The sequence below is a fragment of the Stenella coeruleoalba genome (assembly GCF_951394435.1).
Source record: "Stenella coeruleoalba genome assembly, chromosome: 8".
Taxonomy (NCBI): Eukaryota; Metazoa; Chordata; class Mammalia; order Artiodactyla; family Delphinidae; genus Stenella; species Stenella coeruleoalba.
Window position 1 is genome coordinate 25,955,367 of NC_137154.1, and position 15,175 is coordinate 25,970,541.

Consider the following 15,175-nt stretch of genomic DNA (forward strand, 5'->3'; position numbering starts at 1 on the left):
TATGTCAAGAGAATGTGCTATCAAGCTTTGTAATTTTTACCAAATATAGTCATTGAGAAATGGTATCTCAGCATAGTTATAATTTGCAGTTATAATTTCCATTATAACTGAAGTTGTCCCTCTTTTCATATGTTTAAAGGTCATTTAAAATCTTTATTTGTGAATTGTCTGTCTGTGACTTTTGTTTATTTTTCTATTGGGTTTTTGATCTTTTTCCTCCTTCAGTTTTAGAGTTCTTTATGTGTTGGGCCTTTTATCTGTGATGTATATTATTCATAGTTATTTTTAAATCTGTGTGAGTCTGTGGGACTCTTTTTATTTTATTTTATTAAAAAAAAATTCCTCTGTTCTTCTTTCCTGGTTGGCCTGGTATTTTGAAACTCAGTCTGGGGTCTTTGCCCTCCTCCCTGGCAGCTCTAAAAGCTCATTTTTGGGTTCTCAGTGCAATGAGACTCCTGTTTCCTCCTGAGATTTTAGTCGTGTACAGTTGCTTCTGCTGGTTTCTTTGTTTTCTCTGAGCATGTGCAGCTTGTGAGTCAGCAAAGTCCTTGAGGGGAATCTGCCCTATTAGGCTCACTTCTCTGCAGCTCACTTTCTCCAGGATGTTGGCCTTTCAGTTCTTGTCAACTCTTCCCACACAGCAAGACCACTGCAAGCTGTAGGTTGCTGTTACCTCTTCAGCCTTTATTCCCCATGTGGTGAATTGGCAAGTGCCCTGATGAGAAACAGCAGAGGCCAGTGTGTTACCCTGTCCCTGGGGGTACAGACTGTAGAGTCCTGCTGCTGTGATTTTTTTCCTCCAGTGATCAAACAGCTCTTCTTTTCTGTTTCATCTAGCTCCTGTAGTTGTTCTCAGACAGAGAGGTTATTCCGATACCGGTTATTCCATCATAGCTGGTATTCCATTGCAGTCATCTTTCCACTTAGCACATTTCATTAAATTTGTATGGAAATGAGAGAACACAGTCAAATTGACAAAGCATTTTAAAATTGACAAGGAAATTGGCCTGCTCGTACACTGCTGTGGAGGGTATGAATTGGTACCACCTTTCTGGAGGGCATTAACTTATATCAAAATCCTTAACAACTCACTTACCCTTTGACCCAGCAATTCTGCTTCTAAGTATTTATCCTAAGAAGATGATCGTGGATGTGTGCGAAGGTTTATTTACAATGCCATTTAACAAACTTGGAATCAAAATTCTCAATATGCAGCAAAAGAATATTTGAGAAATTTTGGTGCTTCAATATAATGGAATATAACAGAATCCAGCACTGCAAGTGATATAAGAGAATATTTAAGCATATTTAGACACTCTCTCTATTTAACGTTAGAGAGTATTGTTAAGCACAGGAGATTACAAAACAACATGAGCAGTACGGTCCTATTTAAGAATGTGTACGTAGATACATAAATATAAGACTGGAATAATGCACACAGAAGTGTCAATAGCTGGTATTGTTGGGTTGTTGGGGTTTTTTTCCCCTTTGTGCATAATCTAAACATTTTCCATAGGACATTACTTTTGTTCTAAAAGAAAACTAATGCACTTAAAAGAAAAAAACCTTATAGTTGATAGGCCCAATTGATAATATTTTCTGGTAAACATTTTACTTTATACTGTTTACCCAAACTCTATGCCCTTGGTGATGTTACAGATTTTGTCAGAAACAGTACCCTCCTTGAAATACTTTGTGGAATAGAGCACCCCCATACAAATACACTTTAAATTCCTACTAGTCAAATTCAAACAAAGGCTTCACTTGCTTCTGTCAATGTGTGCCAAAGCCTTTTAAAATAAGGAGTCCTTTTAAAAAGTAAGGGACTTCCCTGGTGGCGCAGTGGTTAAGAATCCACCTGCCAGTGCAGGGGACATGGGTTTGATCCCTGGTCCAGGAAGATCCCACATGCCGCGGAGCAACCAAGCCTGTGTGTCACAACTACTGAGTCTGCACTCTAGAGCCCGCGAGCCACAGCTACTGAGCCCATGTGCCACAACTACTGAAGCTCACATGCCTAGAGCCTGTGCTCCGCAACAAGAGAAGCCACCGCAATGAGAAGCCTGCGCACCACAAGGAAGAGTAACCCCCACTTGCCGCAGCTAGAGAAAGCCCGTGCTCAGCAACGAAGACCCAACGCAGCCAAAAATAAATAAATAAATAGGTTTGTGGCAAGGACCTGGATTATCAGGGAAGATTTATTTCCTAGCAGAAAAAAAAAAATCTAATTTCCTTTTTTTAAAATTTAATTAATTTATTTTTGGCTGTGTTGGGTCTTGGTTGCTGCGCTTGGGCTTTCTCTAGTTGTGGCGAGCGGGGGCTGCTCTTCGTTGCGGTGCTCAGGCTTCTCATTGCGGTGGCTTCTCTTGCTGTGGAGCATGGGCTCTAGGCACGCGGGCTTCAGTAGTTGTGGCTCGTGGGCTCAGTAGTTGTGGCTCACGGGCTTAGTTGCTCTGTGGCATGTGGGATCTTCCCAGACCAGGGCTCGAACCCGTGTCCCATGCATTGGTGGGCAGATTCCTAACCACTGCGCCACCAGGGAAGTCCCCTCTAATTTCCTTTTGAAACCAATGGCCAAAATGTAATGCAATTGCTTTTGTAAAACTAAAATCAAGATTTCTGGAGACCATTCTTATCCCTTATTGCTTTTTTTCTTGAAGGTACTCTCCAAGGCAGCAATTACCAGCCACGACCTTTTGGGTTTTGAGGCTGCTTCCTAGGAATATCCGTTCCCTGGCTACATCATCAGAGAATCAGAGAGTTGAGGATTGCCACCAGCACCACGAGGCCTATGGGTACTTCTTGCTCATCCAGACGAGGTGGCAGAACAATGACCAGCACGGCCGTGGGAACAATGCTGTGTACTACAGCTACTTAGACACGATCATCAACCCGTACCCGATGAGGTAGGTGTGGGTTTTGCAGCCCCCATCCTCATGTCACCCCTCTGGCATGCTCTCTGGTGGGAGTTCATGCAGGGAATTCCTCTAGTGTTTCTGCTAGTACACCTCCTTTGTTGAGCCAGATTATTCTGGAGAACAGCAGGACCGATAGGTTAGTGAGGATAGTGTCCTGCTGCTTCTGCAGTTGCAGGTGTTTGTCTGTCTTGGTCCTTTGCACTAAATTGTCAGTAAATGTGCAAGCTTTGAGTCTCAATTAAACAACTACACAACAAGCTACATAATATTCAAACCCTGAAGTTTGAGCAGATAGTAACTTCAGCCCTCAAGGCCTTTTTGTGAGAAAAGCAGCTGCTTCCCCCACCAAGGGCGCATAAGGGGGAGGAGAGAGAGTAAAGATGTTTATGATAGCCTCTGAATGCCGTGATGACACAGTTGCCATCGGAGGTGTGTTTGCAAGATTGGTTACTGTACGTTTGGTTAATATAATTGTCTGTGTGAAAGATTGAGCTGCACAGAGAGATCTGTGTAAATCCCAGCTCCACCTTGCATTAACTGTGCAGTGTGGATCAAATTATTTAACCTATTGCATCTTTTGTAAAAATAACTTGCATTTATTGAGAGCTTCTCTTTGTTTGGCACTGTAAAGCCTTTACACAGCCTTTCTTGTTCAATCCTAAAACAACTTGATGAGAGAGTAGCAGATTGTTGGTCCACTGCCCAAACCTCCTTGCCTGTAACTTTCAGGGCACACTGGTCTGACCATCCGCTGTCAGCACCAGCATTTCTTTGCCTAAGGACTTTCTCTGGCCACCAGAGCCCCTTTGGCCGCGCAGGCCAGAAGTGCAAGGAATCAATGTTCCCCAAAAGCAACCTTCAGTCACTGACTGATGGGAGTTAGTGTATGAATACCCCAGCTTCCTTACCTCTTGGATGAGATAACTCTGAGCTGCACACTGTAATACAGGCTCCCAGCCTTCCCTAGTGGGATCAGGCTCCAGGTCCCAGAGTGGTAGCTTTCAAAAATGGAGATAAAATTTACATAACACAAAACCTACTATTTTAACCATTTTAAGTGTACAATTCGGTGGCTTTTAGTATATTCGCAATGTTGTGTAGCCCTCACCACTACCTAATTCCAGAACATTTCCATCACCCCCCAAAAGAAGCCCCCTACCTGTTAATAGTCACTCAGTTCCCCTCTCCTCCCATCCTCTGGCAACCTTTCTGTCGCTATAGATGTGTCAATTCTGGACATTTCGTATAAATGGAATCATAGTATGTATAATCCTTTGTGTCTGGCTTCTTTCACTCAGCATGATGTTTTCAGGGTTGGTCCACGTTGCAGCTTGTGTTTTTCTTATGGCCAAATACTATTCTGTTGTATGGATAAGCCATATTTTGTTTACTCATTTGTCATTTGATGGACATTTTGGCTGTTCCCACTTTTTGGCTATTATGAATAATGCTGCTATGAATATTTGTATACAAGTTTTTGTGTGGACATGTTTTCAGTTCTTTTGGGTATGTACCTAGAATGGAATTGCTTGAGTCATATGGTAACTTTATATTTAACTTTTTGAGTAACCATCAACAGTAACCATCACTGTTTTCCACAGTGACTGTGCCATTTATATTCCCACCAGCCGTGTCTGAGGATTTCAGTTTCTCCACAACTTGTAATTATTTATCTGTTTGCTTATAGTCATCCTGGTGTGTATGAAGTGGTATCTCATTTTGATTTTCATTTGCATTTCCCTGATAACTAATGATGTTGAGCATCTTTTCACATGCTTATTGGTTTTTGGTACATCTTCTTTGGAAACATACCTATTCAAATCCTTTCTCCATTTTTCAACTGGGTTATTTGTATTTTTATTGTTAGGTTGTAAGAGTTCTTTATATATTCTGGATACTAGACCCTTATCATAGAATATGATTTACAAATACTTTCCCCTGGAGATCCAGATGGTGGAGTAGAGGGAGGTGGAGCTCACTCCCTCCCACAAGTAAATCAAAAATACGTCTACATGTGGAACAATTCTCACAGAATACCTGCTGAAAGCTGGCAGAAGATTTCATACAAGCAAAGGTGCAAGAAAAGATCCTCACGTCACTGGGTAGGATGAAGGGAAAAGGGAGAAGAAGACAAATACTTTCTCCCATTCTGTAGGTTTTTTCACTTTCTTGCTAGTGTCCTTTGACACACACAAGCTTTTAGTTTTGATGACAGTGGTAACTTTTTGAATAGCAAATGCTTTATTGGCTACTTTCCCTTCCTGTCCCTTCCTCATTTCTGCAGGAGCACTTCACCTAAAAGAACTACCTTATAGTTCTCACATTGCATATTTACTATGTGAGGGAAATTAAATTTTTTTTTCTTCGAAAGGATATGTTTTCACTTGAAGAGTGCCTCATTCTCTTGGATGCTATGTGGTTCTGAATTGTCACACTAATTTTACTTTTTGTGCACCTGTCAGTGATTCCTCTAGAAGTAGCTTGTACTTGCTTACTTATGAATAATAAACCGTCTTTTTCAGCACTCATGATAGCTTTTAGGAGAATGTGTGCTTTATACTTTGAAATCCACAGCAGGAGGTAAAAACAGTATTTGAGGCTATTTGTAATTTCACATCATTTGTCATAGGGAAACTTGACAATGAATTTTCTCAGTTCGCTCCAGGGCTACTTACTCTTTTCTAAGGAAGGATCAGCCTTGTAATTTCTTTGGATTGACTCTCAGTTGTATTGCAGTTGAGACCTAGTGGTGTGTCTTAGTCAGTTTGGGCTGCTATAATAGAATTTTAAACTGTAAACTGTAAACTACTGTAAATTGGTGGTTTAAACAATAGAAATTTACTTCTCACCATTCTGGAAGCTGGGAAGCCCAGATCAGGGTACCAGCATGGTTGAGTTCTGGGGAGGGCCCTCTTCTTGGTTTGCAGACAGCTGCCTTCTTGCTGTATCCTCACATGGCCGAGGGAAGAGAGATCGAGCCACCCTCATGACCTCTTCTAAATCTGATTACCTCCCAAAGACTCTACCTCCTAATACCATTCCATCAAAGGGTAGGGTTTCAATATATGATCTGGGGGGAACACAGACATGTGTGCAGTCCACAACATGGCTTTTGTGACTTTTGAAGTCTTCCATTTGTAAATGGGGCTTCTAGAAAGACAATGTGCAGTTAATGGTTGAGTCCTTTATCCAATGGAGGTTGTGTCTGTGTGGTCTCAGTTTGTTGTAAACCGTTTCATCCAAGGTCTGCTTCTGCCAATTTTGGGGGTAGGGATGGGGGTTGGCAGCATGTAAGGAAGAATTTCTGCCAGAATAGTGTCCTGTTTCATGTAGAAGCCTCCAGGTATTACACATTGACTCCAAAACTGTGAAAATACCCTAACTATTGTGGTCAGGGACTTCCTGATCATGACAAAAAAATGAGTTTACCTTTATACGTTTTCTAAGAGATCTGAGGATTGTTTAATAGGTTGCTCACTGACTGTCAAAAGGCAAGCCAGCAGCATATAGAGGTGTGAGGACACTGAGAAGACCAGCCAGGGAGAGGCAGCCTCATTTCACCAGTGTGAGCCAATGTGAGGAAGGCAGCTGGTCAGGTGGAAGCAATGCATCCCAGCCTGGCTTGCACACTCGCCTCCTTCCACTTGGCTTTCTAAGGATAGGTGGCACTGTACAGGTGCCAAACACCATGGGATAATCAATGAGCAACATCCTTGTCTAGAAGATTCCCTCTTTGGGGGGGGGGGGCGTTTCTCTGGTCGAGGGAACCAGGGAGTAATGGAGGGCGTGGCAGGGGAGGGAGAGAAAGACAGCAGAAGAGGCCACGGACTGCCCAAAGTTCCCATCACTTTGACACGCGGAAGGGGTTAAGTCATTCTCGAACAGTTTATCGCTCATCAATTGTAATTAAATATGTTTATATTAAATTATCTTCTGTAATTAATGTAAAATCCTTTAGCCTATGCTGTTATTAGAACCAGATGCTGAAGTACCAACAATATTTCAACATGACTGTGCTGCCTCGCCAGCTGTCTAACTGTAATTACTTTAATCTCAGCTTGTTATCTAATTATCACCTTTGTAAAGGGAAAAGTACTCTCTAATGCTTACTGATTGTTTCAGATGATGATGAAGAGCGGGGAACAGCTGTCAGAGATCGTGGGCCCTGCTTATCACAAAGAAGGAACTTATCCTGAGATCTGTTCTGGGCCAAACTGCTGAAAAAAGATGTCCCAGGCAGGAACTGGGGACTAGTCAGTAAGGGGAGACAGTTGGTGTGATAGTTAAGGGTCTGGCCCCTGTGGATAAACTGTCAGGTGACATCTGCCTCCTCCAGTGATGGCTGGGGGACAAGTTACTTAGTCTGTTTAAGACTTAGTTGCCTCGTCTGTAACATGGTGACAGTAATAATACTAAAATCTACCTCGAGGATTCCTGGGGAGATTAAATGAGATAAAACATATGAAGCCATAGCAGTGCCTGACAAAATGTCCATACTTAGTAAATGTTAACTATTTTTTCTTTTTGAAAAAAATCAATGTTGATTTTCCACATTTCCATCTAAGCCAAATCTGAAACAACTGAAATGGGCATCTAAATGCCAGCGGCTTGGCACTACCAGTTTGTTTTCCAAATTATCTTTAAGTCTGTCCTTTGGGGATTGAAATTCACCTTTGCATTGCTTATTCAAAAATGGTTCACCCAACCAGTATAGATAAGTATTGTCAGGAAAATCTCTTGAGGGGGAATAAACCATTTTGGAGTATTCTTCAGTACTTTATGCATGTACTTTCATGTCAGCAGTTGATGTGGTAACTGTAGTTCATTCCAAAATAATCATTAAAGCAGATTCTCTTAGGATGTTTATTGAGCTTCTAATATCCTCCAAGCTTTACCTCTCAGGGCTGCACTCCCATCAGAGGGGAGCTGGCAGCCTCTCTCTGCTGTGGAATAGCACGTCCATCTCCCCAGTTAGACTGTGAGCCCCTTGAGGGCAGGAGAGGGCCTTCATCATTCTTTTGTATCCTGAGAAGATTGCCCCGCCTGGCATGTATTTTGTCCTCCCTCAATACATATTCCTGAAAGAACTGAACAAAATAACGCATCCTCAGACCATCCTGATCCCCCAGGGTTTTTCCTTTCCCAATGGCACGAAGAAGCACTACCTCTCGGAGCCGTGGGGCAGGTCTCAGTCCCCCATGACTGTTCCTGCATCCTCGTTCCAGGAAAACAAAAGGCAGGCCTGCAGGGAGACTGGTCAGAGCGCTCAGCTGGGGCTGACCGTCATGGTGACGTGTCAGCTCTGTGTGGTTTAGCAGTGAGAGGGGCAGGAGGGCTGAGCTGGCGCATCCTGAGGCATTCCCCCTGAGGAGGGCAGGGCAGTGGGCCTTTAATGTCAGGGATGCCCGGGTGCAAAGAGGGCTGCTTCGCGAGACGGGCTCCCGCTGTTCATCAAAAGAACAGAATTGTCCCGAACTCCCCATAAACTCCGTTCAGTAGAAGGCACACACCCAGCTCTGGAGTTACTCTTTGTTACAGTATATTTGGCTATTGAAGGAAATATCCTAAAGTGAGAGAAATAACTGAGCAGCAGAGACCTTAAATCTCTGCCTGAGCCTCATGTCCCATCACTCCTCTCATGGTCCCTTTTTCTCCTGCGGTGGTAAACCTGGTTCCTCGCCAGCAGCGTGTTGACGCCGTGCCTTCGGTTCGGCTGTTGCCTCTACCTGGAATGCCCCTGCTCCTGTTCTTCAACAGTCCAACCCTCCCAGCTACCCTCAGAAATAGGATGTGTGCCCATTCTCTGTATCCCCATAGCATCCTGGCTTTTCTCTATCAGAGGTCCACACACTTTTCAGTAAACGGCCAGATATGAAATATCTTTGGCTTGGTGGGCCGTGGGTCTCCGTAGCAACTACGAGGCTCTGCTGTTGTGGTAGGAAAGCAGCCACAGACGACATGTAAATGAACGCGTGTCTGCGCTCCAAGAAACCTTTATCGTCTCTCCCTGCTTCTTTCACTTCTCCGTGCTCTTGTCCTTTTACAGGTCAAGTCACTCTTGTCGCTGCTTCGTCATGGATTGTTAAGGCATCGTTACTGAGTTTTTCCTGTTGTGTTGACGTGTCACCCTGATCTGAACTCCTCAAGCTATGAACTGTAATGTCTTAGCCTTGGTTCCCCCACAACGCAGAGCTGAGATAAGCTCTTGCATACACGTAGTCTGTTGTATTAGAAATGGATCCCAAGGAGGTAGAGTGAGACCTAGGAGGAGTGAACTAGAAGGAAGGCCAACCCAACGTTACTGAGCTGATCAGCAGTGTGGGCAACAGCAGCTGTATTCCACTGAGATCCCGAGGAGCTGTGTAGAATGGGCCTCAGAATTCTCTGCCCACAGGACAGAAATAGGAGCATTTATCCACTGGCTCCATCCCTCACTGGTCAAGGTTTGCCCCATGGGGTGTTAGGTCCCTCCCTCTTCCAAGTGTGTGCATGCGTCAGAATCATTGAGCAGATTTCTGCAACCTTAGGGCAGAAAGTGAGAGACTCTCCACACTGTCCAGGCAAGGCGCTGCCAGGTCACACCTGAGCACCAGCGTGGCCGGTTGCTGTAGCGATGGCTGGAATACAAAATGGGGCACCAGAGGAGGTGAGGCAGCCTGGTAGAGGCGTCCAGTACGTATACTGTACATTTTCCTTTGCCCAGTGCAGTAAGTTGTATATGCTGAGAAGCAGTGGTTAAGAGGGCAGCTCTTGGTACCAGACTGCCCAGGTTTTGATCCTGGTTCTACTCCTTACTGATTGCGTAATCTCAGGCAACCTGCTTAGGCCTCTGTTCTTCATTCTCTCCTCTCTGGAGTGGGGATAATACTACTTACCGCAAAGGCTGCCATGAGGTACAAAGTGCTTAGAAAAGGGCCCACGTTACATGCTCAGCCAGTGTTTGCTACTGATAGGTACTTAGTAAATACTAGAGGATTTTTAACAGTGGGCTTTTTTAAGTCAATGCTTCTGTCTTTGTTTATTTCTTAATGTTTTAATAAATATATTTAATAAAGTACTCCTTTCCAAAGGAGTATTGAAATACCAAAATACCTCAAAAAATAAAAAGCACTAAATAAATCTTTTTCACTAGAAATAGAAAATAAGAAAGAAAAAGACACAAAACATCAACCTAATTCTACGACTGAGTATAACCTTAACCTCTGAGCTTCCTGGCACCCAAGAAAACAAGGGGAGCCAGATGAGCTGCATAGTTCTCATTATCTGATAAAAGAAAACATTATTTCTTCCAGAAGAACAAACTTTTTTCTCTCAAATTAAATTCTAAAGGGAATTTACAGGAATTTACTAAGGAGGCTTGAGCAACAAAACCAGAAGGATGTAAATAGCCTGGAAGAGAGACTTCATCTGTTGTGAGCCTTACTAGTGCTTGCCATATGTGGGTACTCAATGAATGAATGAAAAATGGGAATGAAAAATGGGCATATTTTCCTAAGAGCTGGCGTCCTGCCTCTGATGACAGGTGTAAAAGCGTGACTCTAATGGCAAGGTTTGGAGCCAGCGTGGAGGTCAGAGGTGAGCGGGTCGGCCCCTGGGGGTGTGTTTGGGGGACTGGGGAGCAGGCGGTAGGTCTGTCAGCTGCCTGCTTGCTCAGGCTGCTGGCCTGACCCTGCCGGCCTCTACTGCTTCCACTTTCCAGATCTCCTTCCTTGGTCCCCTATCTCAGGCTTACTGGGCAGACTCTTTCTGCATCTTCTCCAACGGGCAGGTGAAGACCGCCTTGCTGTGACCCTCCCAGCACGATGTTTGCCCTGCTGGGGTGGCCCTGGGCTGTCCCAGTCAGTCAGGCACCTCAGGGGCCTCTGCCTTTATTTCTCCTGCTGAGTTGCATCTCCGAGACCCCATACAGGCCACCTGCCCTCTTGAGTACATTTGCGTCTCAGGGTCTCTGTTAACATACAGTTTCTCCGTCAGTCTGAAGGCCTCAGTTAAAATATTATGATCTACCTCCTTGAGCCCATGGAAATCTCATTATAAATAGAGTAATCTCATTTGCGGGTGTGTTCTATCACGCACAGGCTTGGAAATGTATGGATTCAGTATGCCTGGGAAGTCGGGCTGTCAGATAAATACATTGTGTGAAAATTGGGGCTGGAGGTCACCAGTCTCCTGATATGCAAATCTGCCTCTGAAAATCTCATTTCATTCAGACTATCAGTTAGATTAGAAATACCCTAATTATCCCACCGAAGTTAAATTACTTTATGTTAGGGTGATATAATGAACAACCATAAAGAGGATATATATAGCCAGTCATCTTGTTAGTCACAGCAAGACCAGATCATACACTAAACGGACCTTGTTGACTATTGTAGCTAGTCCCTGTCTCACAAAAATAGGGTGAGGGAAAGAGGAAAATGAGAGAAGTTACCGGTTGTTCTTGTGGTGAGGGTTCCTGCTGCATTCCTCCACTGAGTTGCTAGAAGTTTCTCTGCAAAGGCACTGCCTCTGGTCATTAGGAGTGAGAGAGCTATGAAGGATCCACTGTGCTCTTGACTTATTAACCCCCATGACACTGTGAGGCCTCATGACTTACAAGATAGGACCAGGTGTCCACTGCCCTTCCCTTTACTCCAGAATCCTTCCCAGCACCTGCCAAGTCATATGGCTCTGTTGCTAGGGTACACTTGTCCTCCCAGAAGGACTCACCTCTACCAGTTGCACTTGTTAAAGTAAATAACGCTAGCTGCTCTGTCAAATGGAGATCAGTGTGTGTGTGTGTGTGTGTGTGTGTGTGTGTGCGTGTGTGTGTGTGTGTGTGTGTGTGTGTGTGTGTGATGTTCTGTTCATGCAGTTACTCAAGAACCCACCTTGTAGATCAGATTTCTCAATAGCGGGATTATTGACATTTTGGGGCTGGTAATTCTTTGTTCTGGAGGACTGTCCTGTGCATTGTAGGGTGTTTAGCTGCATCTCTGGCTAAACAGTGAGATGCCAGTTAGACATCCTCCCAGGGTGACAACCAAAAGTGCCTCTACACGTTGCCAAATGTCCTCAGGGGAGGGGGACAAAATTGCCCCGGTGGAGAATCACTAAATAGACAGTGAGTGAAGGTTAAGTTTTTAAATTATTACCATTTTAAAGAGCATACACTTGAACTTCTCTCTTAGGCAGAGGATATATACGTATAGTTGGGAAGAGATCACCATGTGTGTGCTGATAACCCGTCACTGGACTTGGTACCTTCGTGCTGGTTATTGCCAGTGTTGTTGTCTGTGTCAATGGGTAGTTTCACAGAGAGGTGAAGGAATGTGACAACATCACACCTTAAAATTGTGCTACTAGGTGATTCTGTAGGGGAAAGAGTTTGGGGGTTGCACACTGTGGTCCTGAATTCCTGAGTTGGCTGTGCCGTTGCCCTTGTGATTGTGGGGGACTCAGGTCACTGCCAGCATAGGTGAGACTCTGAGCACCTACTTTCCTTGATGGGAAACTCCACCCCGCCATCCCTTCTAATATGGCCACCATTTTGCAGCCAGAGAGACGTTTTCTAATGGCCCTCATCCCAGTTACAACTTTTCCATGGCATCCAATTTGCATTTCAAATAAAGACAAAACTCCTCTGCATGTCCTGAAAAGCCCTGCAGGGTCTCCCCTTTTTCAGGCTCCTTTGGTGCCTTGTTGCCCTCGCTCACCAAGCTTGGTGTATACTAGCCTTTTTTTCCAGTTCTCGTCAAGCCCCTGACCTCATTGGGCTTTGCCTGTGCTGTGCCCTCTGCCTTGAGGTTTTCCCTTCTCTCTTCTCTCGCCTCTTTCTGACCTGTTAGTTCTCAGCTGAAAGGTCACTTTCTCAGGGATGTCTTCCGGATGCCCTGACCAGGTCTAATTCCCCTCTCCTGGGCTCTCTCTTGGGACCGCCCACAGTATCACATTGTCAGTGTTGCAGTTTTACATTCGTTGGAACAACTATTTGAAAGTGTCCTGTCTCTGTCATTTGTAATCACCACGAGAGCCATGACTCATAGTTGTATCCCAGGGCCTGGCATAGTGCCTGGCACGTAGTAGGTGCCAATACCTTTTTCTTGCGTGAATGAATTAGAGATTTGGGCTGTCTGGAAATATTAGTCAATCAGGCCTGACACTGAAATGCAACCCGTTTGATTCACTGTAGAGCTGCTGACAATTAGGAAATACGATTCCTACATTAAGCTCAAGGGGTACCGCCAGGAAAGCTAAGGTGGTTGGTGAAAATGGTGCGGCATTCGGCATAGCTTTGTCAGCCTGACTTAGTCATTTCTACTGGAAATCTCATTAGAGCTCAGAAACCCCATAGACTTCCAAAGCCTTTCACTTAAAATGTGTGTACCTGGGCAACCCATAGCCAGCTAGCAACCCCTAGGAGCCTGACTGTGTAGAAAGCACAGTTTGTGGGTAAATAGACTACTAATCACGTAGCAGTGACTCCAGTACTCTCAGTTCACTAATTCCCTTCCCAGGTTAAGGGATGGGGAGAGTAGTCTGTGTCTAGATGTCGAAGTCAGTCGGAGGAAGGTTCGGCAGCCCCACCAGAGCCTCAGTCTCTTATGATTCACAGCATGCGGCCACCTCTCAGCTCTGAACAGAGTGAGGTATGAAGTCATTTGCAAAACAGTGTCTATGAAATTCCGTTACACGGTGCTTTTCAGTTTGAGGGGAGAGACCTTTGCGGAAACTAATTTGCAGTTGCTTTAATCATGCAGCTCGGAGATGGCGCCCTTTCCCCATCACTGCAGCTAAAAGGACTCACACAGGTTTGCAGATTTGGTGACCCTTTCCCCACCCCACCTCAGCTCCTGGATTCCATGTGTGGTTGTTGTACGTCCCCTAATTTTTGCAATTTTTGAGACCAAAAGGAAGCCATTGTACTTAGTCTTCCTGGTGAATGTAAATATTTTGGGACCAGAACCCATTTGAAAACACTGAGAGTCAAATCAAAGCAAATGGGATGTGCGCTAGGAAGGGGATCATCCCGGGGTTGTTTCCTCTCCCCTGCCAACCTCTCCTGCCTCCCAGAGGACTGCCTTTTGGGTTTCTTTGGTCCCTTATTCACTCACAGCCCTGGGGTTGTTCAAGACCAGGAGAAGGGCAGCCAGGAGTTATAGAAAGTGAAAAGCACCTGATAGGAGTCAGGAACTCTGGGTCCAGTCTCAGCTTTGCTGTTTAACAGATTTAGTGCCTTGGGAAATTCGTTTAACCTTTCTGGGTATCTCATTTATCAAATGAAGATAATTATACTTACCCTGAAGATCATATGAGGTTTGGGGGGAAGATCGGGTGACATCAAACATAAGCATGTGGGTCTGCTCACGGGGAGTTGGTGATACTGATTTATTCCAGGTTACTTACTGAAGAGTGGTTGCCTCAGTCAGAAGACCTCCTTGCTGACCAGAACCTCTCCAAGGTAAATTTGACAGCTGCTTTAAATCCCTTTAGGCTGAACCTTTATGGCCCCTGGAATCTCCTAGGGAAAATAGGAAGATTCCGGAAAGAATCAGGCACTAACTAACCCATTTTCAGTCATCAGCACTTAGCACAGATTTGTTTATCAGATAGGCATTGGCTTCTTGGGGAGAAGAATAAAGAGACTGGGATGTGGAGACAGGTGGGTGTTACAGGTGGGAAGTTTTATGGGGTTTTGGGGTCACGTGGGGTGGCTGTGAATGTCTTTACAACACAGCGTTCTGATACTGTGCTCAACCCAGGCTTGGATAAGATAGGGTATAAGGGTGACAGGGAACACATCAGGTACTGGTTTATTTCATTTGTTAGTGAATATTAGTCATTCTTTTTGGCTGTTAGCAACTGAACACATTTCCTATAACTGCAGAAAACTCCTCACTCCCAACACACACGTTTAGAAGCTGAAAATGCCAGGTACTTATTCTCCCAGCCTCCTTTGCGCCTAAGATGCTGGCATAGGACCCAGGCTTTGTCAATGCACCTGCCTCAGGCTGTGGATCAGCAGCTACCGATGTGTTGATGTAGAGACTGCAGAATCCATTCTGGCCAAGACAGAGGACCAATGACAGCTACATCCCGCTTGAGGTGGCAACCATGACAGTGACCCTGTGTCAGCGTCCAGAGTGTGTCTGGGGATAGTGGCCGTGGCAGAGTTTTCTTCGGGGACTCGTTCTGGGATGTGCTTTCAGGTGTTGTTCCTGGCAACATAAACTTTAGATCCATTCTCCAGTCCTTCTCGAGCTCTGTGGACTCTCCAA

General features: G+C 44.8%; 1 protein-coding gene across 4 annotated transcripts in view; it reads left to right on the top strand.

Moving 5' to 3' along the window:
* The window catches only part of LOC307190113 (uncharacterized protein), a 224,338-nt gene that overhangs the window by 85,499 nt on the left and 123,664 nt on the right, over window positions 1-15,175 (top strand). For 2 of the 4 annotated variants that reach the window (XM_079929020.1, XM_079929019.1), the window contains exon 4: window positions 2,661-2,906. In XM_079929020.1, coding sequence (XP_079785146.1) covers window positions 2,661-2,906 — 246 coding nt within the window. Of the gene's footprint in view, window positions 1-2,660; window positions 6,659-7,040; window positions 12,550-15,175 lie in introns of those variants that run through there. The other 2 variants (XM_079929021.1, XR_013829418.1) reach the window with 2 other exon arrangements.